We start from the raw sequence: 23,456 nt of genomic DNA on the forward strand, positions 1-23,456 counted from the left end.
CAGCCCCCTCCCGTCACCTCTCAGGCCTTACCCCACACGGGCGCCCCCCGCCCCCCGCGGTACCTCACCGGCGGCGGCTCGTGCGGCGGCCCCACCCCGCGCGGACCGGCAGCCCCGCCCCCTCCTCACGGGGCACTTACAGCGCACGCGCCGCCCACGGCGCCCTTCCGCGCACGTGACGCGGCCCCTCCCCCGGAAGCGAGAAGGGGCGGGGTTAGCGCCCCGCCCGCCATTGGGCCCCGGAGTTACGTGCGCCGCGGCGGCAGCGAACGAGGGCGGGGGCAGGGAGCCAGGCGGTGACGTAAGACACCCGCCCCCCGTGACGCGCTTGGGAGGGGGGAGGAGGGAGGAGGCAGGGGAGGTGCCGCGCATGCGCGGGAGGGCTGTGGGTGGGGTAGACCTGGCCGCCGCAGGTAGAGCAGCGCGCCCTCCCGCTTCTCGTTCCGTGTGCGCGCGCAGGGAACCGACCCCCCCCGCACCCGCCCCCCCTCGGACTGGGGCCAGCGCCCGGGCCCGGCCCGCGCCCCCTCACGCTGGGTCTTGGCTCCCCTCGGGCCCAGGGGCTCCCCTCAGCACCGAGCCTCTCCTCAGGCCTAGGATCTGCCCTCAGGCCCGGGCCCCAGCTCCCCTCAGGCCTAGGATCTGCCCTCAGGCCCGGGCCCCAGCTCCCCTCAGGCCCAGGATCTCCCCTCAGGCCTGGGCCCCTGCTCCCCTCAGGTGCAGGATCTCCTCTCAGGCCTGGGCCCCTGCTCCCCTCAGGTGCAGGATCTCCCCTCAGGCCCGGGCCCCAGCTCCCCTCAGGCGCAGGATCTCCCCTCAGGCCTGGGCCCCAGCTCCCCTCAGGCCCAGGATCTCCCCTCAGGCCTGGGCCCCAGCTCCCCTCAGGTGCAGGATCTCCTCTCAGGCCTGGGCCCTGGCTCCCTTGGGATTGTGGCCCGTGCGGTGTCAGAGCTGGGCGCCTCCACCATCGCCCTGGTCATGAAGTGCTGGAAGGCCCCTGGCTGGTCAGGCCCCAGGCCGCTGGCTGGATCTCTGGGGACACTCAGCACCAATACACCCCCACTTCATGGGTGAAAGCACAGACGGTGCAGGAAAGCCGCTATGTGGGGGATTGGTATAAACTGGGGTCTGTCCGCACAGTGACCGTTGCCATCGTTGCCTTCCACAGGGCTCTGGATGATGCTGTCCCATCCCCTTGGCCTCGCTGGAGATGCAGAGTGACGTGTCAGGTCTCTCCTGCAGTGCAAGGCCATGAAGATCAACCAGAACACAGTGCTGCAAGGAAAGAGGGTGACTCTGGTGCCGTACACTTCTGCACATGTGCCCCGGTGTGTGGCTCACATCCTCTGTGGCTACTGTTTGTGCTGTCTGATTTCACTTCTCTTTTTTTAAGAGTCTGTGGTGTTCAGAAAGGGTGCTGGCTTGACAGCTGCAGGGACTCCCTCCCCATGGGAACAGCGCAGCGGAAAAAGCACTAGTAGAAAGACAATAAGTTTTGTTCTCCTTGCTCTTTAGCAGCCATCCCTGGCAGATCTGTGCCCTTTGCCAGGTCTGCTGACAAAGAAAACTTCATCTGTGCCACTGTGTATCCAAGGGAAGGGGAATACCTGCTTGTGAGTGAGCCGCCAGCTGTTCTGATGCTCGCTGTTATCTTTCCCTAATGACTGTGGAACAGCAAAACTTCACTGTGTAAAGCCAAATGGATGTTTGATAAAGTAGAAGCAGACATGCAAGCTGTTTGTAAAGTGCCGGCTTGGGCAGCTGCAGGCTCAGCACAAAGATGCTTGTATTAGTCAATTTGTCGGTGCCCAGGAGATGCTGTATCAATCTCCATCAGGTTGAAATATGCTGATACTCAATGTCCCTGGACCAGTACGCTTAAAAACATCAAGTGGCTCTTTTCAGACAAAGCTGCAAGACAGACACATTTGTGCTTCTAAATTTCCAAGGAGAACCCTGATTCCTGTGTTACCTAGGGAAGGAAGGCTTGCAGATATTTACAGGTTGCTGTGAATGCCAGGCTGGTGTTTCCAGAACGGATTTATGATAGGGCACGATCCTTAGAGCACTTTGTGGAAATCAGGCTGTACTGCAGTTAAGCCTGTGATCTCTTTCTGGTTCTCATCAGGTACCATGAGTGGATGAGATCGGAGGAGCTGCAGCGCCTGACAGCATCTGAACCATTGACCCTGGAGCAGGAGTATGAGATGCAGCGCAGCTGGCGGGAGGACGCAGATAGTGAGGATCTTAAGCATTTTCTAAGAGTGGGTGGAAGTGGCGAGCAGGTCCCTTTCTGTCCTGCTAAGAAACCACAGTGGGCTGAGAGCACCTGGTGAGTGAACTCTACTAGCTGAACCAGAGGGGATGTAAGACCTCCTGCAGCAGTAGCTCCAGCACCGTGAAACTTCAGCCTAGCTTTCTGTTTAGCAGCCGGCTCTACTTTAGTACCACAGCATATTGGCTTACTCTGACCATCTTAAAAGTTTCTGTGCTTTGTGGAGCTTTGGGGTTGTTAGTCTTCAATATTTGGAGTCAGAGGAACGGTGACAGTTTGAAGCAAGGGGAATATGGCCATGGTAACTTTCTGAATGGATCAGAGCATGTTTAGAGCTGGTATATGCTCAGAGAAATAGAGAATGCCCATGGCTGTTGGTGTCCTTTTTATCCAGTTTTTCAAAGATAACAGTGATTTAGTTCCCACAGCATTATCTGCTGAGCTGCTGCTGCACAGTCAACACTCCCCAGGTCTGATCATCGTAAAAAGGTGGAAGGGAGTTATATTTTTCGCTGAGAAATTGAACGACTTCATAATTACCTGGTTGAGATGTGTTGACTGAATTGGTTCCCTGGCTCTACTGCAGGTAATGAATCACTGCCCATAAAAGCCTAGCAGAAATACAGTGAGCTCCAAAATACTGAGGCAGGGAAAGATCTCAGCTTGGAGCATTTGTCTTAGCTGGCATTAAAAGCCTTACTGACAGCAGCAGTAAGGTGGACTAAGTGAGTCACTAAGTCTCAATCTCCTGTGCAGAGATTATTTGCCCAAACTTCCTGCAAACTGAGATGAAGCAGAGGGAYCTCAATCATGGGATGAAAGTTTTGGTGCTCCTTACATGCTCTGTTTCTACACTATGTTCCTACATACACTTAGCCTGTGTAATCCTTTGTCCTCCCAACAGGTTTTTCAGAATATTTCTTACATTTGTAGGGGTGGGAGCATGCAACTTGTCACGAGAGGCCGAATCATTAGCTCTTCCTCATAATTAACATTTGGAAGCTGTTGTTCTTCTGTCTATCACGTGCCTTTAATTTTATCCTTCAGTAATTTGTGAATTATTCTTAGCACACGCTGAAAATTCTGCTACTTCTTCATTTTCCGCAGAGTGCACATTCATTGTGCTGGACACGGAGCGGTGGTCGGGGCAGGCGTGTGCGGATGAGGACTGCATGGTGGGGGATGTGAATTTGTTCCTCACCGACTTGGAGGATCCAACTTTGGGCGAGATTGAAATTATGATTGCAGGTAAGTTCCTGCTCCCTGGCTTGGCCTTTGTCACCTTGGCTAAAGCCAACTGCAGGCAGTGATGTTATGTGCAGGCTTTTTATACTCATTGCTTTGCCATGCTGTTCAGTCTTGATCTGCATCCTTTGCTGGTCTGGGTCACGGTCTCTTCTGAAAAATATCCAGCACGGCAGATTTGTGTGACATAGCTAGGTGCTGACTTCTGTGGCTGTCTCTTTCAGAGCCCAGCTACCGTGGCAGAGGATTTGGCAAGGAGGCAACTCTGATGATGATGTCCTATGGTAAGGATGGCCCAATGCAGGAGAATGGCGGTAAAGTCCTGAAGTGATCTAGAAGCACATACTCCTAGTGATACAGGCAGGGTAATAAGGGATGCATCTGCCCCAGAAATGGGAGTCCTCTACCTTTGTAATATGACAACAGAGCAGGTAACAGGAATGCATACACAGAGTGTTTGTCTTTCTGCCTTATTTTGCAGGAGTGACAAACCTGGGGATCACCAAATTTGAGGCAAAGATTGGCCAGGAGAACGAAGCCAGTATCTGCATGTTCAGAAAGCTTCATTTCAAGGAGGTGTGGTAACAGCCTGTCCTCTTCCCAGAGGATATGAGCAGTGCTTATCCTGTGACTGGGATTGAGCTGGTTATCCTCTGTATGATGCAGGTAGCTGTGAATAGTGTCTTCCAAGAGGTGACGTTGAGGCTGGATGTGAGTGACCAAGAGAAACGTTGGCTCCTGGAACAGACAAACCACGTGAAGGAGAAAAGCTATACTGAACTGAAGCTGCCAGCTGTGGTGCTGGAGACCTGATGGATACATCCAGGCACAGGCCTGGTTTGTGGGAGGATGAGTTGGACCCTGTTGCAAGGTCTGAGCATGGAAGATACCAATAGGCCAGCATTGCACTTGACTGTTTTCCTCTGTCTAGCTGGTTACTTTGCGATCTTGTCAACTTTGCACTTTGTTGCAACAGCCAGAAATACTGCCTTAAATTTGGACCTCAAGAACAGTCACTAATTCATAGACTTAACTAGGAATGGCCCTTTCAAACCTCAGAATATCTGACTGTCCCAGCAGAACCTACAAACACCAGCAGTGAATTGATTCCTAATGCAGCCAGTCTCCGGACAAGCAGCACCCTGTGCTCCTACTTACACTGTCCTTAGAGCAGAATTCAGTTCCACAGAGGGAATCTAAATGTTCTGGTAGCTCAGTTTGTTTTCTCTTGAATAAAAACCTGACAAAAATCTGACATGCCTGAGTGTGATCTGGGAGCAGTCGGCTTTGACTGCTTTCTTTGGCTGCTGAGAGGGGGGTTAGAAGTCGTAGAGGACAACACAGACTCTGAATCCTGTCTTCCAGGGTGTGTGGGTTGCTGGGGGCACTGCTAGGTCCTGGAGGTGAGAGCCCCAGCAGTGGGTGAGCATAGCCAAAGGGAAGGGACTGGTCCCCYTTAAGCTCTGGAGGGTGATCCAGAGGTGATGTAACCTCTTAGGGAATCAGTGAGGAATGCTTGACCAATCCCTCTGCTCAGCTAAAACAAGGCCAGAATTAAAAACAGAGTTTCTCACAAGTAAAGGCGACAGTCCAGGGGGAGCACAACCCTTCCAGTTCTGCCTGAAGGCTACTGATTCACAATAAACCCACAAAGGATGAAGAAGTCAATCTGTTAAAGTGTTTAAAATCACCAGCTATGAGCCGAGCGGATCATGGTGAGACTAGCACACAGCCTCTTCCTGGTCTCTGAATAACCCGGGGAACTGACAGCTGCGGGATGCAGTTCAGATAAAATACCTTATTTGGTTTCAGGACCCTGCTTTGGCATGCTGACATCTGTACGAGCGCAGCTTTCGACACCTCAGGCCGTCGGTGAGGTGGTATTTCACTTCCATTTTATCTGTCTGCTTTTATGAAAGCACGTGGGAGGAAAACACATCTGAAAGGAAAAAAAATAGTGAGCACATTCTTCACGGCAGCTCAGCACTCACTTTATTGAGCCTGGAGGCTCAGTTCACTGCTCCCCAATAAGATGAATGCAGTAAAAATATATCTTGTACTGGGAGCAGATGTCCTTGGGGTGAGAATTAGCCCGCCATCCTGCACTGTGMTATAGCTGACTTTGAGATCTATTGCTCAGGAAGAGGCACTTGACTGACTCTCCTACTGGACAGACTTTTTCATGCAGTTATTTAGTCTGACCTTTCCTGCCCCCAGTCAGCATGCTTTCCATAGCGTGGAAACTTGCTAAAAGGAAAGAAAGCGTAGGTAAGGAGGACAACTGAAACTCCTGTGTGTTTTCCCCACTGTAACAGTAACCGTAATGGCAAATTCTAGACCAGAAATTATTTGTTCTAATTGTGAAGTATCAGAGGATAGATTTAAGATTTGCACAGGGACATTATTATTAGAGACTGGTAGAACATGGAATTTTTAGTTTCATTCTGCCTGTATTTTTAGGGCCTGGAGATTTTCATTTTCCAATTTTAGTTCATTTAAATGCATCATTCCTGTGACTTAATATTAAAACCAACTGTAGGAATCGTGTATCATGGTATTTTAATCAATGAGTGAGTACTTAGCATGGATTTTATTGTAGCAAAAGCTTTGGGCAGTAATAAAATTAAGAGCAGCTCTACTTAGAGCTGGCATTAAAGCTACATGGGCTATTAATCCTTGTGCTCTTGATCACCAGCAGCAAGCAGGAATGAATTTTTGTCTCCCAAAAACAATAGTTACAGAAACAACCAGGAATATTATTGGCTTTTCCCTGCTTCCACTGAAGCATTTGATCCCTCTACCTGAAAAGCAAAGTCAAACCTCTGGTTTGAGATGCCTGTTTCCGTGTTGCTGCATTTTTGGCTTTTAAAAGARATGGTCGGACTCACTGCAATACTATGCACCGGTGCAGGGTAATGAGCTTGCACGTTTTGAGGTTAGGAAGGGACATGCACCCCCCTGGTTGGGGATGGAGGAAGAAATTGGGCTTTTTGTTCCTAAAACGCAGTGTCCGCTTTGCAGGATGCGGGCGGGCTGGGTGGGGGGTGCTACAGCTCTCCCTAATGCTGGAGCTGAAGCCACCAAAGATGGATCCAAAATAGCAGTTTATTTCTTAAGCTTTGATACAGAACAGTATCAGCACTTCTTTCTTTAGCTTTCGCAGGTTCCTGGTATGAGGTTGGGGGCGATGCCTGTCTTGTTAGAGAGCTGGAAGGGCAAAGTCCTTTCTGGATAAGCGTATGGTGCGTGGGGGGGTCCCTAGTGCTGGAGAGATGGTTCTGGCCTAATGGTGACGGAAGTAAGCGAGGTTCTGTGCTCCGGGGCCTCAACTAGCCAAAGTCAAACATTCATTTCACAGCAAACTTTCCCGCTTTGAACGCTGGAGGAGTTTCCTCCCCGCTCCCCATCGTGCAAGCAGGCCTTCGCTGAGATTTATTAAAATGGGGCAGGAGCTCTGGGAGCGCTAACGAAGCCTTAAACCTCTCCCCGGCTCGAGGGGACGGCACAGACCGCAGCTTTCCACTCGCGCTCCCCAAGCCCTGCCGCCCTTCGCGGCATCGCATCGGGCGCGGAGGGTCGAGAGCGGGGAAACGCTGAACGGAGACGTCACCCTCTCCGGGCTGAGCCAGCCTGCGGCTCTACGGACGCCCAAAGGGGTTTCCCACCCCAGCCGCCTCCGGGCAGCAAGCACCCGTCCAGCCCTAGGGTCTGAGCCCCGTCTGCGGGGCCCGGGCGACGCTGGCAGAGGGACGGCAGGCGCAGGGCCACAGCGCGGGCAGGGGGACGCGAGGGCCGAAGGGAGCAGGCATCGCAAACAAACCCGAGGTGTTTYACGGCCGCGCGCAGCCGCGTTGGCAGGGCATCGCTCCGCGGGGAGCCCGAAGGCATGGCCGCCCTTGCGATAAACCTTGCAGCGTAGCTAGCTGAGTACACGACACGTGGTCGTACGAACAGCCAGCGCAGAGATGTTAAGCGACGCTCGTAATTCGGGTCAGCTCATTTTCTCACGCTGTTAGTGCCGTGGAAGCAATTAGCTCCCGCTGTGCCCAAGCCCCTGACACTCAGCTCCCGTCCACTCCCGGCCCTGCAGGCACCCCGGGGCTGGGGCTGCTGGATGCCTGGGCTCCTCCGCTCTCACCTCCGGGCTTTGCTGAGCCCCGGCTGGAGCTCGACCCTCTTGCCGAAGTCCTCCCTTGTCTGGCAGCCCGGCGGCTCCGTGCGGGGCCAGCACCCCTCCGCCCGGACCCTGCGGGACGACAGCGTGGAGGAGCCAATCCACCTAAGCGAGGACGTACAGGCTCTCGGCGGGGACGAGGCTGGAAACAACCCGGCGATCCTCTGGAACTCTTCCTCTGTGTCAGCAGGGAGGCGAAGCAAGGCTTCCTGAAGGATGCCCATCTCCCGACGGAGCAGAGCTGCTGTGCCAGCTGGGGGAGCAGGGATCGGGTGGTTCGGTGACGGAGGAAGGAGGAGAAACGTCGCTGCTGGCAGCATTTACCCCCGTTCAAACCAGGCAGCTCCGTGCAGGGGACTGGGAAAGCTGCTGCCTGGAAGCAGGGCTCCAGCAAAGCCTCGGGACAATGGATCGCTGCCGGCTCGGCTCATGGGAGCGGCTGACAGCTACACGAAGGGGCCCAAGGGGCTGAATCCGCTGTCGACGCTGCTCCGTCTGGCCGCAAGAGAGCGGCTCGCATCTCCGCTCCTCCGCGCAGCCCTGTCCTGAGCCCTGGGAGAGGGGGTCTCCGGCACCGAGGGGGGGGCTCTGTGCCAGGGTGTCACCACCAGGAACAGCCCCCGGCACGGGCAGAGCAGCCGGAGAGCGACGCTGCCTTAGCGCCGGGGTGCGCTTGGGAGCCCGGGACTGGTCCAAGACATGCACAGAGCCCGAACGCCCAGGTCTGGGCTCGGAGCAAACCGCCCCCCGTCTCCCCCGGAGCCCGAGGGCCCCCCTCGCCGCCGGGCGGTTGCTCCGGAGCCGGCGAGCGCCCGGCTCGGCATTCCCGGGTCCCAGGCAACCACCGAAACGCTCCCCACCTCCACTGCAGCGAGCCTGCGCCCTGGCAACCCCAAACAAAGTCCGGTCTGTGCCCGCGCCGCGGCCCTCCCCGAGGCACTAAAAAAAAATGAGATAACCAAGGAGGGGCCCCGCCGCCCCCCGGGAATGCCGGCCCCCCGCACCCGGCCCGGCGCTCTCCCACGCTCCGTGCTGCGGGAACGGGGCTTAGCGCTGATGCACTTAAGCCGCCCAGCATCGCACGCGCTTACAAATAGTGCTGTGACCCGGGCAGGCTGCGCAGGGCACTGCGCACGGCATGGCCCGGCCCTGCAATGCTGCACGGGCCGGGGAAAACAGGGAAAAACAAAAAAACGCCACTTGGGACAAGGAAGGTGCTGAGCGCCTTCCCCCACGGCTCGCCCCAAGTCCCCATGGAGGGGCCAGGGGCCGTTTGGGCACGCACGGACCCAGGGATGGGGATGCCGGGTCCCATCCCGCAGGGCTGCTGCCCTCCCGAGGGGTCGGTGAAGCCGGGCTCCGGCTCATGGCAGCCTTGCAGGAACCAGCCTCCCTCCCTCCCTCCTTCTGGATTAGAGCCTTTTAATCACCCCCAGGCACTAACCCGCACTGGGACCAGCCAGGCCGTCCCCAATCCTCCTGCCCAGGCCCCCAAACCAGCCCCACCATCAGCCACAGGGAGCACCAGCCCCATCGCCTGCCCTGCACCCTCGACTGCTCAACCCCAACGGGGAAATGCCAAAAAAAAAAAAAGAGCCGGGACATTTCTACAGCACGTGAAAATGCCTCCTTGCCCAGAGCCCATCCACACAGCCATGCACCGCTCACCGCGGGGTAAACCATGCTCCGTGAGCCGCTTTTAACCCATCGGRGTCTTCCCATGTGGCAGCCAGGAGCGTTACCTGCCTCTGCTCCCCAGCCACCGGCGGCACCGCTGCAAGGATTTACCCTTAAAACAGACGTGTGAAGTCAGAAAGGTTTATTCCAGTAAACAGAATTTCTCTTGAGCTCGACAGTATGACAATACCCGATCACAAAACATGGAATAAAACATCCACAGGAAAAATTTTCACAAAATACATTTTTTAAAAAACCTGGTGATTGGAAAACTCTTATTTTGGAAAAAACAGACAGAGTCTATTGAGAAGGCTTTAAATTAAGCATTGCCGGCTTCAAACCCTGGCCGGCTCTGTCTCCAGGAGTGAGCGAGTACTGAGATAGTTATTGCTTGCTGCGCTGGGTCCGGACACCCTCTCCTCTCCCAAAAATCACCCCGGGGGCAAGCCACGGCGGGCGCCCGGGACGGCTGGTTTCTCTGCACCGAGGGCGGCCGTGGGACAGGCCGCGGCTGCTGGGCTCGTCCTGGACGGACGGGCAGAGGTCAAAAGCACCAATTCCTGCAAGGAATCGTGTTTGGTCCTTGGCGGGGACGGCTAAAAGTCGCTAAAAGCCTAAGGCTGCAACGCAGAGTTCGAGGGCGATTCGGGGGCGGCTCGAACGGAGATGGGTTTTGGGTGGGAGAAGAGGAAAGGAGGAGGAAATAAGACTTCGAGAAGCGTTGGGCATCGGACTGGGTCACCCCAAATCACCGCTTACCCCCGAATCTCCGCTTACATCTACCAGGGTTCGCAGGACTTCAAGCAGAGGACGGAGGAGCGCCCGGGCGCAGGGGGGGCCGTCTCCGGCCRAAAACCGCCTGGGGAGATGCCGATGACGTCGCCGCCGCTCCGAGTCTCCGCCCGGGGGCTGCGGCGCGGAGGAGCCCCGTGTCCCGGCGGGGGCAGAGGCTGCTCCGCCGGGAGCCCGTGCGGAAGGGGCARCGGGGGGGCGCCGGCGGCGGGCTCTCGGCACCCCCCTGCGCCCCGAGGCCCTTCACAGGTTGCTGAACAGTTCGTTTTTCTTGCTCCAGTCCATCTGGGGCGCCCGCTTGCTGGTGCGCTTCTGGTGGGCGCGCTCCTTGGCCACGGCCAGGGGGATGTCGAGGTCCAGGAGGGAGCCGGGCGCCGAGGGGCGCTTCCCGCCCTCCCGCGGGGCCGGCTGCGGGGGCGAGAGCCGCGTCAGCCCCCAGGCGCCCTCCGCCTGCCGCTCCCCCCCCCCCAGGCCCACCCGGCAGGGGGGTTTCGCCGCCGGGCCGGGGCTGGACGAGGCTCTCGGCGTCGCCCCCGCGGTGGGTGGGCGGGCGGCACGGCCCAAACCCTCTTTCCACCCACCGCCCGTGCTCCCCCCCCCCAGCCCCTACCTCCTCGTGGGTCTCGCTCGGGTCRGGGGCCGTGGCCAGCGGGCTGGGGCTGGACGGGCTGTCGGACACGGAGCCGGGCCGCGGCTCCGCGTCGTCCTCCTGCGAGGGAGGAGAGGGTGAGCGAGACGCCAGCCTGCGCCGCACCGCGCCGCCCGGCAGCTTCGCGCCTCTCACCTCCCCCGGGGAAACGGGGGCGGATTTAGGGCCAAGCCCTCGATCCTGGGCTCCCCGAGCGGCTGTACGGTCTCGGCGCGGTCCCCCAGCACGACAGACATCCCGGCCGCCCTCCCTTCCAGGACAGATGGACAGGGGTATGGGCTGTGCTCCGCGCGGACCCCAGCTTGTGGCCAGGGCTGGAGCCTCCCCCGGAGCCCAAATGTGGGTTTTTTCCCAGGAGAAGCTCTCCAGGGCTGGGGGAAGGGGAGCCGCTGCACCTCGGACGTGAGCTCCTGCAGCTGCCTCCCCGGGGCAGGGCAGGGAGAAAGCAGGCAGCTGGGAAATGCTCCCTCCCAGCACGTAATCCGCAGAGAGTTGCGCACCAATAAATACCTCCAGGGCTGTCCATCCGGGGCTGGGAAGGGTTAAACCCCGGCTAGACTTCCCCAGCCGCCATTGGAGGCGGCGAGGAGGAGGAGGAGGCAGGCGAGGGCCGGGCGCAGCGCAGCAGCGCAGCGCCCAGGGCGATGCAGCAGCCCAGGGGCTCCCGGCCCCGCCGGCCGCCTTGCCCCGGAGCACCTCTGGGACGGAGGCAGGAGGAGGGGAGGAATCGCAGCCACCTCCGTGATACTCAGCACCCCAAGTGACCCCCCACCCGTCCACCCAGGGGGGCACCAGTCCCCTGGGCAAGAAGGATGCCAAAACCAGCAGGGTGCACGTGCACAGCCTGGCATGGGGGAAAATGAAGGAGACGGGGATCTCTTACCTTCCCTACATCACCGTTGGCAACTGGTTCTGGCAAGGGACCTGCAGGGACAAGACACGGGTGCTGGGTAAGGGGAGGTTTGCTCTGCCTGCCCCTAACCGCCCCGGGGCGGTGCAAGTGCCCTGCGTTCCCTGGGGCACCCCGGCTGTGCAGCCCCTCRCGTCCCCGGCAGTGGGACACCCAGGGCGGATTTAATCCCCGTTAAACCAGCCGGCCCCGTCCTGCCGATGGCCGGAGAGCAGGGATGGAGGGAGCCGAGCCCTCGGCAGGTTCAGCCCCTTTCCTCCAGGCCTCAGGACCTGCACTAAAATTGGCACAGGGCTGCCTGCAGGAGACCCTCCTCCTCCTCCTCCTCCTCCTCGGCCCAGTGGGAGGCAGCGAGGGGGCCAAGGCCAACGCTGCGGAGGAGAGTGAAGGGCATCTGCCAGTCCTCCCTGCGCTCCCCGAGCCATAAACCCTGTCAAACTGTAACCGGCAGGGCCATAAAGTGCTCCTTCCCACGCACCCAGCACCCCGGAGGCCGCGTGCCACCCACAGCACCCCCCTGCACGGAGAATTTGGCCCCAGCTGGCCAGGCCCTTCCCCTGGGGGGAGATGCCAAAACAGGACAGCTGTATTTGGCCTTGGGTGTTAAATGAAATCGCCTCCTCCAACAGCCCGGAGACTTCTCATCCACTGCCCGTTTCTTGCACAGCTCATTAAGGGCAGAGTCCTTGGTTTTGGGATGAGGTGACACAGCGAGGACCGGTGCTACTGAGGTTAACATGGAGCTGGCAGAGGTGACTTTGCACCCCCAGCACACATCTCCCCTTAACAAGGGCACCCAGACCCCACCGCCACCAAGCACGTGCCACCTCAAGGAAGCCCCCACGCGAGCCGCTCACCTGCCAGGTGGGCCTCCGAGGGGACCACCTTGCACTTCTTGAAGAACTCGTCCGTGAGGACGTCCACCACCAGCAGCTTCGTCTCATCGCCGCCCGCCTTGATCGCCGCCACGACGTCCGCGTGCTGCTTGCCCTCCATGCACACCCCGTTCACCTGCGGGACACGGCGCTGGGTGAGGGCTGTGCAGAGCCCCCAGTGCACGGGAGGGCTCAGCTGGGGCAGACAGGGGCTTTCGGGCACGTAGGGGGATTTGGGAACATCCCAGGGAAACATGTGGGCCCTTCTGCCCTGGGGAACACAGCCCCTGGGCCATAAGGACGTCCCCACCACTCCAGAGCAGTGGGAAGCTCCAGCCAGGCTATTCCCATCCATGGAAAGCAGCAAGCTGAGAGCACCACGCAGCTCCCCCCCTCAGCCCGAGAGCCCCCAAATTCACAAGGAAGAGGAAGGGACATTCCCCTCCAACCAGCCCAGCTGGGGTTGGGTGGGAACGCCTCCAAAAAAAGGGTTTTCCCCAGATCTAGGGCAGATCTAGCTCATGGTCGGCTGAGCCAGATCGGGCTCAAGGCTCTTCGTGGCTCCTAGACGTTCCCGTGCTGCGCACCGGTGAGGACGGAGGGTCAGCGGTGCCTGCTGCCGTGCCCAGCCCCTGCCCCGTGCCAAGCTCTCTGAACGGCTGCTGGCGGGCGACGTGGCCGAGCGAGCGGAGGCAGAAACACCCCGCGACAGCTCGGTGGAGGGACTCAAATGAAAGCTCAGGAGCCCAGGAAAAGGCTCGTTTCTTGTCTTGGTACCGCCTGCAACCACAACGCCGCTGCTTTACAGCCCCCCCCAGATGTCCGGAGCCAGAGGCTTGCATGGATTAGCAGAGAAGCCAGCAAAACCTCATTAAAAGCAGATTTTCTCTTAGCGATTAGCACGGGATCGTACGAGCAGAGCTGCCAGGAAGAGCAAGGCAGGGCATGTGCGGGGGCCGGGCAGCAGGCCTGSGGCTCGAGCAGGAGACGGGCACCGTGGGCCCGGGACCCGCGCCGGAGCCATCGCACACCCGCCGGCATTCGCACCCGTCCTCGGCACAGCCCAGGGACAGTTCTGCATCGTGCAGGGGACAGCGTTGCAGTAGTTTATCTGTGAACAGCTGAACTGGGCTCGGCTCCAGCTCCGCTGGTTGCTGCTGTTGGCTTCCCTCCGGCGCCCGGCCTGGCTGCACCTCCGGGTGGGAACGTGCATGCGAGCACCGGCGCGCCGCCGTGCCGTGAGTCACCGCCAGCGCGCGGGGCAGGGAGCGCCGCGCCGCGGGGAGGGACGCAGGGGAGCTCCGGCCCGCCGCGCGTTTCCGACAGCCCTCCGGCCCCGAGCCGCGCCGGCGTACCTCGATRATGCGGTCCTGCGGCGACAGCCCGGCCGCCTCCGCCGGCGAGTCCGGGTCCACGGCCCGCACGTACTGGCCCGGGCGGCTCTTGTCGCTGTGCAGGTTGAACCCGTAGCCGTTGGGGCCCTTCTTCATGTGGCAGAGCCGAGGCCGCAGCTCCTTCTGCAACAAGTGAGAAAGAGGCCATGAAAAAGCCGTTCCCAGGCTTCCGCCCCCTCCCAGCGCCAGCGCACGAGGGCTGGAGGTGAACCGGAGGCGGCTGCACCTCCGCACGAGGCCGCGGGGTCTCTCCTGCGGCTGTGGGAGGAAAGCAGCCCCCGGGCTCAGGTGCACAAGCAATTTGGGAACCGCAGACACCTCTAAATGGGAAACAGGGTGCCTAAACTCCCTGCGAATCCAGCCCGTAGCTAATTAAGGAGGAGCAGAGCAGGGCATGCTAATCATTGCGAAATGTTAAGGGAACTCTTTCTTCTGGGTTTAGGATTGCAATACCCCGAGGGCGGAGGAGCAAACGCAGCCAGGCTGGCCRGGAAGCCCCTGACCCGGCAGCGGGAGAGGGCATCTCCATCCCCCCCTTGCAGGCTTCATCCTCGGGCCACCCCATGGCCTTTGCTGGAGGGGATCGAGCCCGCAGAGCCCCCCTTCCTAGGGGCTCAGGCCCTGACAGCAACGCGGGGACTGAGCTGGACTCAGCCAGAGCATCCCAGATGCCGAGCGGAGCCCTGACTCCTGGGCAAGACCCTCCATGATTGCAAAACCGGGAAACCAGCTCGACCGGGGCAGTGTGCCGCGGGGCACTGACCTCTCCCCGCGAGGCAACACCCAGCTGCGTTTCACCCCGACGCGGCGCGGGGCTGACCGCAGCACCAAGCGCTGCTCCCCAGCGCCCYGTGAGCCCTTTAAGGTGCAGGTCCAAGCTCCAGACGCCCTTCGCGAGCAGCGAGCCCAAGCTCAGGACACGAGGGAAAAGCCTGCACGTGCTTCAGAGCATCCCCTCGGCACAAACCTYGCACTGACCAGCCAACGCAGCAGCCAAACGTCACTTAGACATGCACGTTCAGACAAAATGGTTCAGTTTTCCTCCCCTTGTTGAGACTGGCTGGTAGCAGCGATTCGGATAAGCGGGGTCCCACAGCGGCAAGGCTCCCTTGCGGCCCCGAACCCCCCTCGACCACCAGCTCCCCACCTTCGGCAGGACTTTCCACCCCAGCAGCTGAACCCCCACTAGGGCTCCTCAAATATTCCTCATTTGGGGTGTTTAATGTTTATTCTTTCTCCTAATATCGTTTGCACTCCGTATCGTCACTGGGGCGCGCGGTGGCCGTACGGCATGGATTTCCCCCATCATATCTGCACTGCGTTTACRTCTCTCTGAAATCCCCTTGCCCCATGGCCAGGAAGGGCTGGTCCCGGGGCTCCTGGCACCCCTGGGTGCAGCACCGTGGCAGCGGGCGCAAGGTGCTCCGGCTCACATAAGCAAGGGTGACACATTCCCACGGGGCGCCAGATAAGCCCAGCCTGTGCTATAGTCCTCCCGCAGCGATAAAACCCCGTTCCTCTTGCGTAACGTGTTCCTCCCGGGGTCAAGGCTGGCTGCCGCCGTGCCCACCACCGCCCCAAGGAGGACGACACACGCGACGCCCAGCCGGAGCAGCCGAAACCCGGGATGCTCCACGCCGGCAGTGACGCAGGGCCCGGCTCTGCCCGGCGTCTCGCTTGGGCAATGCCCTGGTGCAACAGCCCGGTTGCATCTCCGAGMGCCGCCCTTCACGCCACGAACACCCGCCCAGGCAGGCACAGCCCTCTCCTCCGCAGACCGGCAGCGTCACAGCTGGGAAGAGGATTGCAACACCTCGACCTACCCGGGCGCCCGTCACCCTGCCGCCACGGGCGCCCCGCAGCATCCGCCCCTCCTTCCTGCAGGCTCCCCTTGTCCGGCGGCTCCGGGGGCAATTGCACCCGGCACCCCGGCCGTGCTCCCAGGAGGATGCGAGGGCAGGACGTTGCCCGGACCAGAGGCTGGGGCTGCTCCCGGTGCCGGGGTCCCAGCTCCACGGCATCTCCAGAGTGCAATGAATTTAAAGAGAAGGGGGGCTGCTTGCAGGGGGAGAAAAGGGCTTTTTGGCTTACTGGGAGAAACGACACATCCCAGCCCCGCTGCAAGCGCTGGGCAGAGCTGGCTTCACTCGGGCTGCTCCCGACCGAGGGGTCGCGTCTCCTTGCTCTTAGCCAGGAAACAGGGATGGCAGGAGGGGAAAGCCTCCTCCCCACCCCTCTTCCAGCTTCTCCGGGTGCCGAGCTGCCGCCGAGGCACCGCAGCAGCTCCCCCCTCGGGAAGCCCAACTCTGGCACCCTGGCCTCGGCAGGCATGGGGTGGAGGGGACAGCCCTGGTTTTGGGCAAGGGGCCACCCATGGGTCTCCAACCCCAGACACCAAAGGGAAAGGGCGACCGCRAGAGCTCCCTGGGGGCCACACCAGYRTCTYGGGCRTCTCTGGGCCCTGGGGCCCYGGTGGCCCCAGCCACCTCMCTGCCAGCAGCTGGCAGCTCCCCCAGCCTGGCAGTGTCCAAATCAAACATGCCAGACACCCTGCCGTGGTTCTGCCTCCCAGAAAACATGGCCAGGGATGGGATCGGACACATCTTGCCCATCCAGCAGGCAAGCACCCTGCACCGGAGTGTCCCCTTCAACAAGGGACCCGGCACCACCAGGGAACAGGAGCTCTGAAATCTCGGTGGCCGGAGAGGACCCAAGGGCGTCCGTCAACTGATTCGACTCCAACATCCCGGCACGAGGGTCGGGGCAGGAGGCCGGCGCCGCTCCCTGCGGGATCCGGGAAGGCTCTCTGGCAACGCGAGGGCTGCGGAGCAGGGAGGCCGCCCGCCTGCCATCCGCCCACCRCGGGAGCTCAGCAGGGCAGCGAGCTCGTTAGAAGGATGACGAAAACACCCCTAATTTCCATAAGCTTTCTTGTCCTCTCCTTGAACACCAGCAGCCCTCCCRTTCCATGCCGGGGTGGATTTACTCCGATCCTCATTATAAGCTTTCCTCCACTGCCCTTGGGGACAGCAGCCTGGCAGAGGACGAGCGAGGGCTCAGCTCCCTGCTCCGGCACGGACACCCAGCGCATTCCCGGGCTGCCACCCCGCTCCTCCGCACCCACCTCCCGGCCGGCAACCGAGGGACATCACCCTGCCTGCAGAGGGGCCCGCGCTACGCGGCGGGGAGCTGCGTGCCTGCTTCAGACAGGGAGCCCCGGGGCATCACGTCCCGGTTTCTGCCCTTGGACCCGGTCCTGTGATTCCTGGAAGAGGTTCCCTGGCTGGAGGACTGGAGGCGTCTTTGTTCCAGCCCTGCGGCTCTGATCAAAGCCCAGCGCCTTCCTTTCCCTTCGCTGCCACCGCATCCCGACTGCCCATTAAGCTGGTCCAGAAGGAATTAGCCTCATTTGGTACGGGAAGCACTTGGTCACGAGGATCTCCTTTGGACAGGATCTCCGATTCACCGCCGCAGCTCCCCAGGGCCCTCTCCRAGCCGCCCCGGGCAGTCCCGCAGGCAGCACGCAGCTCATCCCGGCAGCCGGAGCCCCGCGCAGGGGGCCAAAGGGGCAACGGCGTTTTGCTCCAGGCACCCACRCTGGGGGCACAACATCTCTCCTAAGCGGCCCAGGCCATGGGGTGGATCCGACACGAGCCCCCTGCCCTGCAGAGGGGCTTCCTAGCGCTGGGAGCGTGCAAAGGCTCTGCCCCGCGCCTGCGGCAGCGCCAAGGAGCCCACGACATGCCCAGGACCCACCGCTCCCACGTCTTTGCGCCCCTATCCTGCCCCGGCAGCCCTTCAAGGTCGTCTCGCAGGCGCCGGCCGCTCACCCCGCGCGAGCCTCCCCGGAGAGCCGCCCTCCCAGACGCCGAAACAAGCCCAACGAGTTCCTGCCGCAGAGCCGCACGGCCCCCGCCAGCGCTCCTCGCCCTGCAGGACGCCCGGCCCAGCCGCCGCCGCCGCACCGGGCTCCAGCGCGGAGGTGCCCCAAACCCTTCCCCCTGCGCCCGGGTGCGCGCCCGACCTGCCTTCCCCACCGCTCCGGGCACCCGCTGCGCTGCAGGACGGGCCGCGTCGGGGGGACGGGGGAGCCCCGAGCGGGCAGCACGCCGCAATACGCCTCGCGCCCCAGGAGCCGCGCGGAGCGCGCCAACGGCGATTCAAGGCGGCTTTTGAAGCCCCGAGTTTCAGGAAACACCCTGCAGCCCTACAAGAAGCAACAAGCCCGCAGGCAAGCTGGGCTGCGGTATTTCTGARCTGCTAAGAGAGAAACAAAAGCGCTGAGGACCCCCCCAGGGCAGCAAATTCGCACGTGTCCCCAAACCCGCCAGGCGCATTCTGCCCGGCACAAAAGGCATGCAAAGCAGCCTCGTTGCAGCATACCCATCACGTACYGCTCCACTGGAGATGCTTTTCATGCAGCCCGCTCCGGCTCGAGAGGAAATTCAATTCATTTCCCAGCTCAACTCCAGCTCCCCCGGTGCCGCGCTCCCAAACGTGGCATCGCCTCCCTGAATTAACCTAGCGGCACTCACCTGCATTTGACTGGGGGAGGGGGATGGCGCTTACARTAACGGCCCTAATTCAGCCCTGATTTGCAAGGGGGAAGCCCTGGGCACCTGGCAGAGCCAGCGGCGGCTGTCCAGAGCYTTGCCACGGTGACAGCGCCTGCCCGTGGAGGAGCTGCGGCAGCCCGGCCCGCCTCAGGGCGCTGCTTCAGCAGCTGCCATCTGCAAACAGCTCGCGGTTTCAGTGAAACCTCCGGAAACGGGAAGGGATCTGTGGGGCACCCATCACAGGCATCACCCGGGGCAGCAGCAGGGACCGGCCCCTGCGGTGCAAACCCATCCGGACATGGTGGCTCAGCTCACCGCTGACAGTTCCCCCCGGCAAGCCCAAAGGGCTGCGCTTCGTGGCCCTAAAAACCAGTGCCCTTGACTGACCCAAGGGACTTCTGCACGTTTTACAGCTGGAGGAAGAGGGCCTGGTGCAGGCAGGAGCAGCTCCAAGGACACCTCCATCCCACCTCCGGCACTCTTGTGCAACACCCGCTGCCTGCAGAGCGGGACCCCCGGGCTGCAGCCGTGCACAGGCAGGCGAGGAAGCGGGAACGTGCTCCAGCGAGCCGGGATCAGCTGCTTTGGGCAGTGCCCTGCTTTCAAGCCTTTCAGCCCGGTGACTACATGCACACACAAGTGCCCGAGGGCTTTTAGGAACCTAAATCCTCGTGTTTTGCAAGGCAGTGGATCACCCCTCCCTGCGCTCTGACTTGTGTGCTGTATGCACAGCTCTGCGGCAGTTTTTACAGTCATTAAGGCAGAAACGGGACGGGAGCCCAGAAGACCCCCTAAAACTTCCTCTTCTTTTCTGAGCGTTTCTAGACCTTGAGCGTTTCTAGACCTTGAGCAATTCCAAGGAGCACATCTGAGCAAAGCTTTCCCATAAAGGAGAACCAGAGACAGCCCCAGGTACCACCCCACATCCAGCCCCAGCACGGGCACCAGCGCAGAGGGCTCTGGATCGACGATGCCGACAAAGCCCCCTCACCGGATCCCTCCGGAGCGTGGGGGGTTTTAGCCCCTCATCCCTCTGCAGCGAGAAGCACCCCTGCCGGCAGCGGCCCTGCCTGGCAGCAAGCATCTCCAGGCTCATTAAGCAAATAAAGGCAAGTCCAGCCCAATAAAGCAAACAGGACTCTGAGACATGCAAATCTGCCCCCTCCCCGCTGCAAGAGTCGCCACCGACGCTACCCCGGCGGGGAAGAGCAGCCGGGAAAGCAGCCCCTCGCCCGGCCGGGAGCCCCTTCCCGGGGCAGGGCCGCACGCCGAGGCGCAGGGGGATGGGGAGGCCGAGCGGGGAGGCAGGCAGGAGGCCAGCGGAGGGAGAACAGGCAGCCCAGTGTATTCCCAGCTCGCCGCCGAGAAATCCCTTTCCGCACGCTCTGGCCCACGGCAGCTTGGCATGACCCCRGCCGGGCTCCGGGAGCACTCAGCATCCCCCAGGCTCTGCACCGGGGCTGACAGCCCCTGCTGCTGCCCTCCTCTCACCCAGCAAGGCCGGCTCCCAGGTCTTCTTCGCTGCGGGGACCCAAGCCGCTGGGTGGAAGAGCTGGGGAAACCTCTCCCAGCCCCTTCGCCAGCCAAGCCRGTAATTCAGCAAATAAATGTTACGGAGCATCCTCCAGGCCAGCTTCCCACGCAAGCCCTGCCAGCTCCGGCGTGCTGAGCATCCTCCTGCCGTAGCAAGGAGAGCTGCTGCTCGGGGAGGACGCCAGGCCAGGCTGGTGGGACAAGGGCTCTCCCATCCCACCCGTCTTCGCTGTCTTCCCCACTAGCACCCAGGCCCGGCCCTGCCCCCAGCTGCAAAGTCTCCTGCTACCTGTTGAGCAACTCGCCCGGGGCCGCGGGGGTGAGCTGCGGTGGATGCTCGCAGCCTTGCACAAGCCCAAACAACTTCCTGTTCCTGCAATGGCAGAAAAGCCGCCCGCGCCTTAACTCGGCGCGCGCGGCCTCCCCAGCCTGCCCGGCCCGTCCCGCGCCCGCAGCGCTGCACGCTGCAAGACCTCAAAGCCCCTACGGACAGCTCGGCCTCAAAACCACGGCGTCGCCGGCAGGAAGGTCACCCAGGCTGCACTTAGCAGGTCTCTTATTTTTTCCAGCTCGTGGGGAGAGCTAAGCGAGCCGAAAGCACGTCACAGGTCGCGCTAGCCCGGGGGGAGCGCTGGCTCCGCGACGGATGGGACGCCCCAGCACGCTCCCCCCGTCCAGAGCTGGCTACCACCGGGCAGCAAGCGCTCACGTAGCCAGGCCCAACGGACCCAGGAGACCGCAGCTGCGGCTTTCGGCCCCGGCACGTGGCGGGGAAGGCGAGACGCACGGCCCAGGACGGGAGGGGAGAAGCCAGCCGCGAGGGCCCGAGGATGCGGAGCGAGGCCTGGGAGAGGACCTCCTCTTCTTTCCAAAGGGCAGGGGACACCATGCCCAGGCCAGCCAGCTCTCCACGCCCCCCTCCAAAGAGTCCTTATCTTAATCAGATCCAGCCCATTTCCCCAAAGCAAGACAGAGGATCCTTAAAGATACAGGCACACACGGGAGGTGGCACGAGCTTGTCAGTTCACAACATGGAGGAACCATCTGACCCAGCCAGACTTTGTCCTCCAGTTATCACCGAGCGCAACCCATGTCCTTAAGGGCCTTGGCTGGAAATCCCACAGCACTCCTGGGATAACAGGACGTTTGTCCCCTAACACACGTGACCGGCTCCCAAGGGCTGAGGCTGCTGTCGCCGTCCCAGCTGGTGGACCAGGGACAGATCCTTCCTCTGGCTGGCAAGGACAAGGGGATGTTCCTGGCTGTTTTCACCTGACACCTGGGGAACAAAACACTCTGTCCCTCTCATCCAGACAGCAGAGGAAGCAGTCTGGCCCCTCCACGGCCACCCCCACTGCCAGACAGTGCTGTTAAGCATTAAAGTGAGGCTTTTACCGGATCTGCCTGTTCCAGGAGCTCCCGGGGCTGGCCCGTCCCCACCGGGGGTCAGCCAGGCCAAGGGGGAATGCACACCTGGCACCGGGCTGAAGTCCAACAAGAAAATGAGAGCAGAACTTCTGCTCCTCAGCAAAGCCCTGGGGGATGACGGCTTAGCAAGGCACCAAAGTCTGTCCACTCCCTCCTGACGCCCTGCTCCAAAATCCTCATCCCTCCTGGTTCCCGTTTTGCTTGGTAGAACAGCTCAGGACATGCTTGCAGATGAACTGCAGCTCTCCCTCAGCCCTCCTGGAGGCACAGGCCTGAGAAACGCCCAGCTGGCAGGCAACGCTCGTAAATCCTGCCGTGATTCCCAGTCAGGCCCCGACACTGTTTGCTCCAGCATCCGCAGCATGACCACTAGGGATTTACACGCGGCCACAGCAAAACCTCCTGGGAGCCTTTTGCCTGGAGGCTCAGCGCCAGCAACGGGAACGAACGCCCACGGGAGCCGACCCTCCCAGGGCACCCTTGGCGCACGGAGCTGGAGCAGGGCTTCGCCAGCCCCACCGACCCTGCTGGCAAAGCCCCACTCCCGGCTTTTTAGTGCCTGGTCCCTCGCTCTGCAAGGCTCTCGTGGGCGGTGGGTCAAGGAGGGTCCCCGGGTAGCGATGAAGCAGCTCGCTGCTACTGCAGTCGCATTGCTGCCACGGACGGTTTAACCTGTTCCTAAAAACGAGGGCTGGCACCAAGGCTTCCTCGGCCCCGGGATGGGCCGGCTGACCCCAAGCTGTCCCAGCCCACTTCCCAGGAAGACCATCTCCATCTTCGTCATAACAACAAACATATGTTTTCACTGGGTAAATAAAAAGCAGTATTATCTCAGGCGGCCAAAAGCRTCTCTTAGAAACCACTCCGAGGAGGAAAGGTCAGGTATTTCTCAACCCCTTACCTCTCTATATTGCTTTGTTTGTGCAACGGCTAACTCCCACACGCCGTTTAAGGCTGACATTCCTGAATTGATAAGTATACAAAGCCCTATGGACCGCACGGGGCCGAGCCCCCCTTCCCAGGGAGGTCACCACCGCTTCCGCTCTGCCAGGGAGCAAACGCCGCTCGAGGCACGTCCTCAAGGTGAGGGGACGCCAGCCACAAAAGGCTGCRCTCACAGGCCTGAAGTCTACCTTCAGCCAAGGCTTTCGGTTGCGTTTTGGAGCTGTTTGACACTAATAAGGGGATTCTTGGCCTTCTGGACATGAATAAAGGCGCAACCTTGCCTCTGAGGCCCTGGTGCCCATGCCTGAGGGAGCGGGCAGGGCCCAGCGTCACCTGTCCCAACCCGCAGAGCAAACACCTGCTCAACAAGAGGCTCGGAGCAAACTGTTGCCTCCCCAAAAGCACCTCCTCGAAGCTCCCAGCGTGACAAGGCGGCGGGCAGGCAGGTTGGCACCAAACCGCAGGCTGTGGCTACCTGTTTGCGCAGCCGGCAAAGCGGCTACGAGCGGCGTCACACTCCGGCAGTTTCCTGGTGCATTTTTGACCCTGTGTCACCGGTCCCGCAGCAGGTGGGCCCTGCACCCCTCGCTATGCGCTGCCCGCTCGCAGGGTCCTGCCAGTCCCGGGAGCCCCCTCGGCTCTGCTTGCCACCCCCCTGCAACGCGGCTGATAACAAGCATCGTGCAAAAGTGGTAAATAAAATTAAAAAAGGGAGAGAAGCAGCCCACGCGGCTGCTGGGAACCCGGCCGGGTGCCGCCTCCCCCGGGCGCCCTCACGCGCTGCCCCGGGTGGGTGCCCGGGGGCTTTTCTGGAGGGAAGCGCGCTGAAACCGAACAAAGAAATAAACAAGCGGCCGCGGGAGCCGCGCGCGGGGCCCGGGGAGGTTCTGGGGCAACCGCGACATCGGCGGTGGAAAGGCAAAGGCGGCAACCGCCGGGAGAGGGGCCGACTCGGCCGGAGGAGCCCCCGGGGGGGGACAGCGGGCCCCCCCACGCCTCCAGG

At 61.0% G+C, this 23,456-nt stretch overlaps 3 protein-coding genes across 8 annotated transcripts in view; 1 reads left to right on the forward strand and 2 right to left on the reverse strand.

Annotated features, from left to right (window-relative positions):
- TMEM104 (transmembrane protein 104) overlaps positions 1-113 on the reverse strand; it is a 48,235-nt gene extending 48,122 nt beyond the window's left edge. For 3 of the 5 annotated variants that reach the window (XM_026090432.1, XM_026090433.1, XM_026090428.1), the window contains exon 1: positions 32-93. The gene's annotated coding sequence lies outside the window, so the exon portion shown is untranslated. Of the gene's footprint in view, positions 1-31 lie in introns of all 5 variants that reach the window. The other 2 variants (XM_026090429.1, XM_026090430.1) reach the window with 2 other exon arrangements.
- Positions 114-201: 88 nt separating this feature from the next.
- NAT9 (N-acetyltransferase 9 (putative)) lies at positions 202-4,775 on the forward strand. 2 transcript variants are annotated; one of them, XM_026090443.1, is made up of 7 exons: positions 202-301; positions 1,169-1,328; positions 2,129-2,238; positions 3,383-3,523; positions 3,745-3,804; positions 4,002-4,096; positions 4,187-4,775. In XM_026090443.1, exons 2-7 carry the CDS (start codon positions 1,252-1,254, stop codon positions 4,331-4,333), a joined length of 630 nt encoding a protein of 209 aa, XP_025946228.1. In that variant the 5' UTR covers positions 202-301; positions 1,169-1,251; the 3' UTR covers positions 4,334-4,775. The 2 variants fall into 2 exon arrangements, with proteins under 2 accessions (XP_025946228.1, XP_025946227.1); XM_026090442.1 differs by lacking the exon at positions 202-301 and adding an exon at positions 350-413.
- Positions 4,776-9,496: 4,721 nt separating this feature from the next.
- The window catches only part of SLC9A3R1 (SLC9A3 regulator 1), a 14,520-nt gene continuing 560 nt past the window's right edge, over positions 9,497-23,456 (reverse strand). The window contains exons 2-7 of the mRNA XM_026090585.1: positions 20,039-20,121; positions 13,953-14,114; positions 12,580-12,733; positions 11,696-11,736; positions 10,774-10,872; positions 9,497-10,571 (exon numbers count right to left, since the gene is read on the reverse strand). Coding sequence (XP_025946370.1) covers positions 10,407-10,571; positions 10,774-10,872; positions 11,696-11,736; positions 12,580-12,733; positions 13,953-14,114; positions 20,039-20,121 — 704 coding nt within the window. The 3' untranslated portion in view covers positions 9,497-10,406. The remainder of the gene's footprint in view (positions 10,572-10,773; positions 10,873-11,695; positions 11,737-12,579; positions 12,734-13,952; positions 14,115-20,038; positions 20,122-23,456) is intronic.

Source organism: Apteryx rowi, unplaced genomic scaffold, assembly GCF_003343035.1.
Source record: "Apteryx rowi isolate R43461 unplaced genomic scaffold, aptRow1 scaffold_86, whole genome shotgun sequence".
Classification (NCBI taxonomy): domain Eukaryota; kingdom Metazoa; phylum Chordata; class Aves; order Apterygiformes; family Apterygidae; genus Apteryx; species Apteryx rowi.

Excerpts from the sequence above, each read along its gene's own strand:
- NAT9 (XM_026090443.1), top strand. The coding sequence starts at position 1,252 with ATGAAGATCAACCAGAACACAGTGCTGCAAGGAAAGAGGGTGACTCTG. Across the intron at positions 2,239-3,382 it reads CTGGCGGGAGGACGCAGATA|AGTGCACATTCATTGTGCTG; the intron begins GTGAGGATCTTA and ends CATTTTCCGCAG. Across the intron at positions 3,524-3,744 it reads GATTGAAATTATGATTGCAG|AGCCCAGCTACCGTGGCAGA; the intron begins GTAAGTTCCTGC and ends TGTCTCTTTCAG.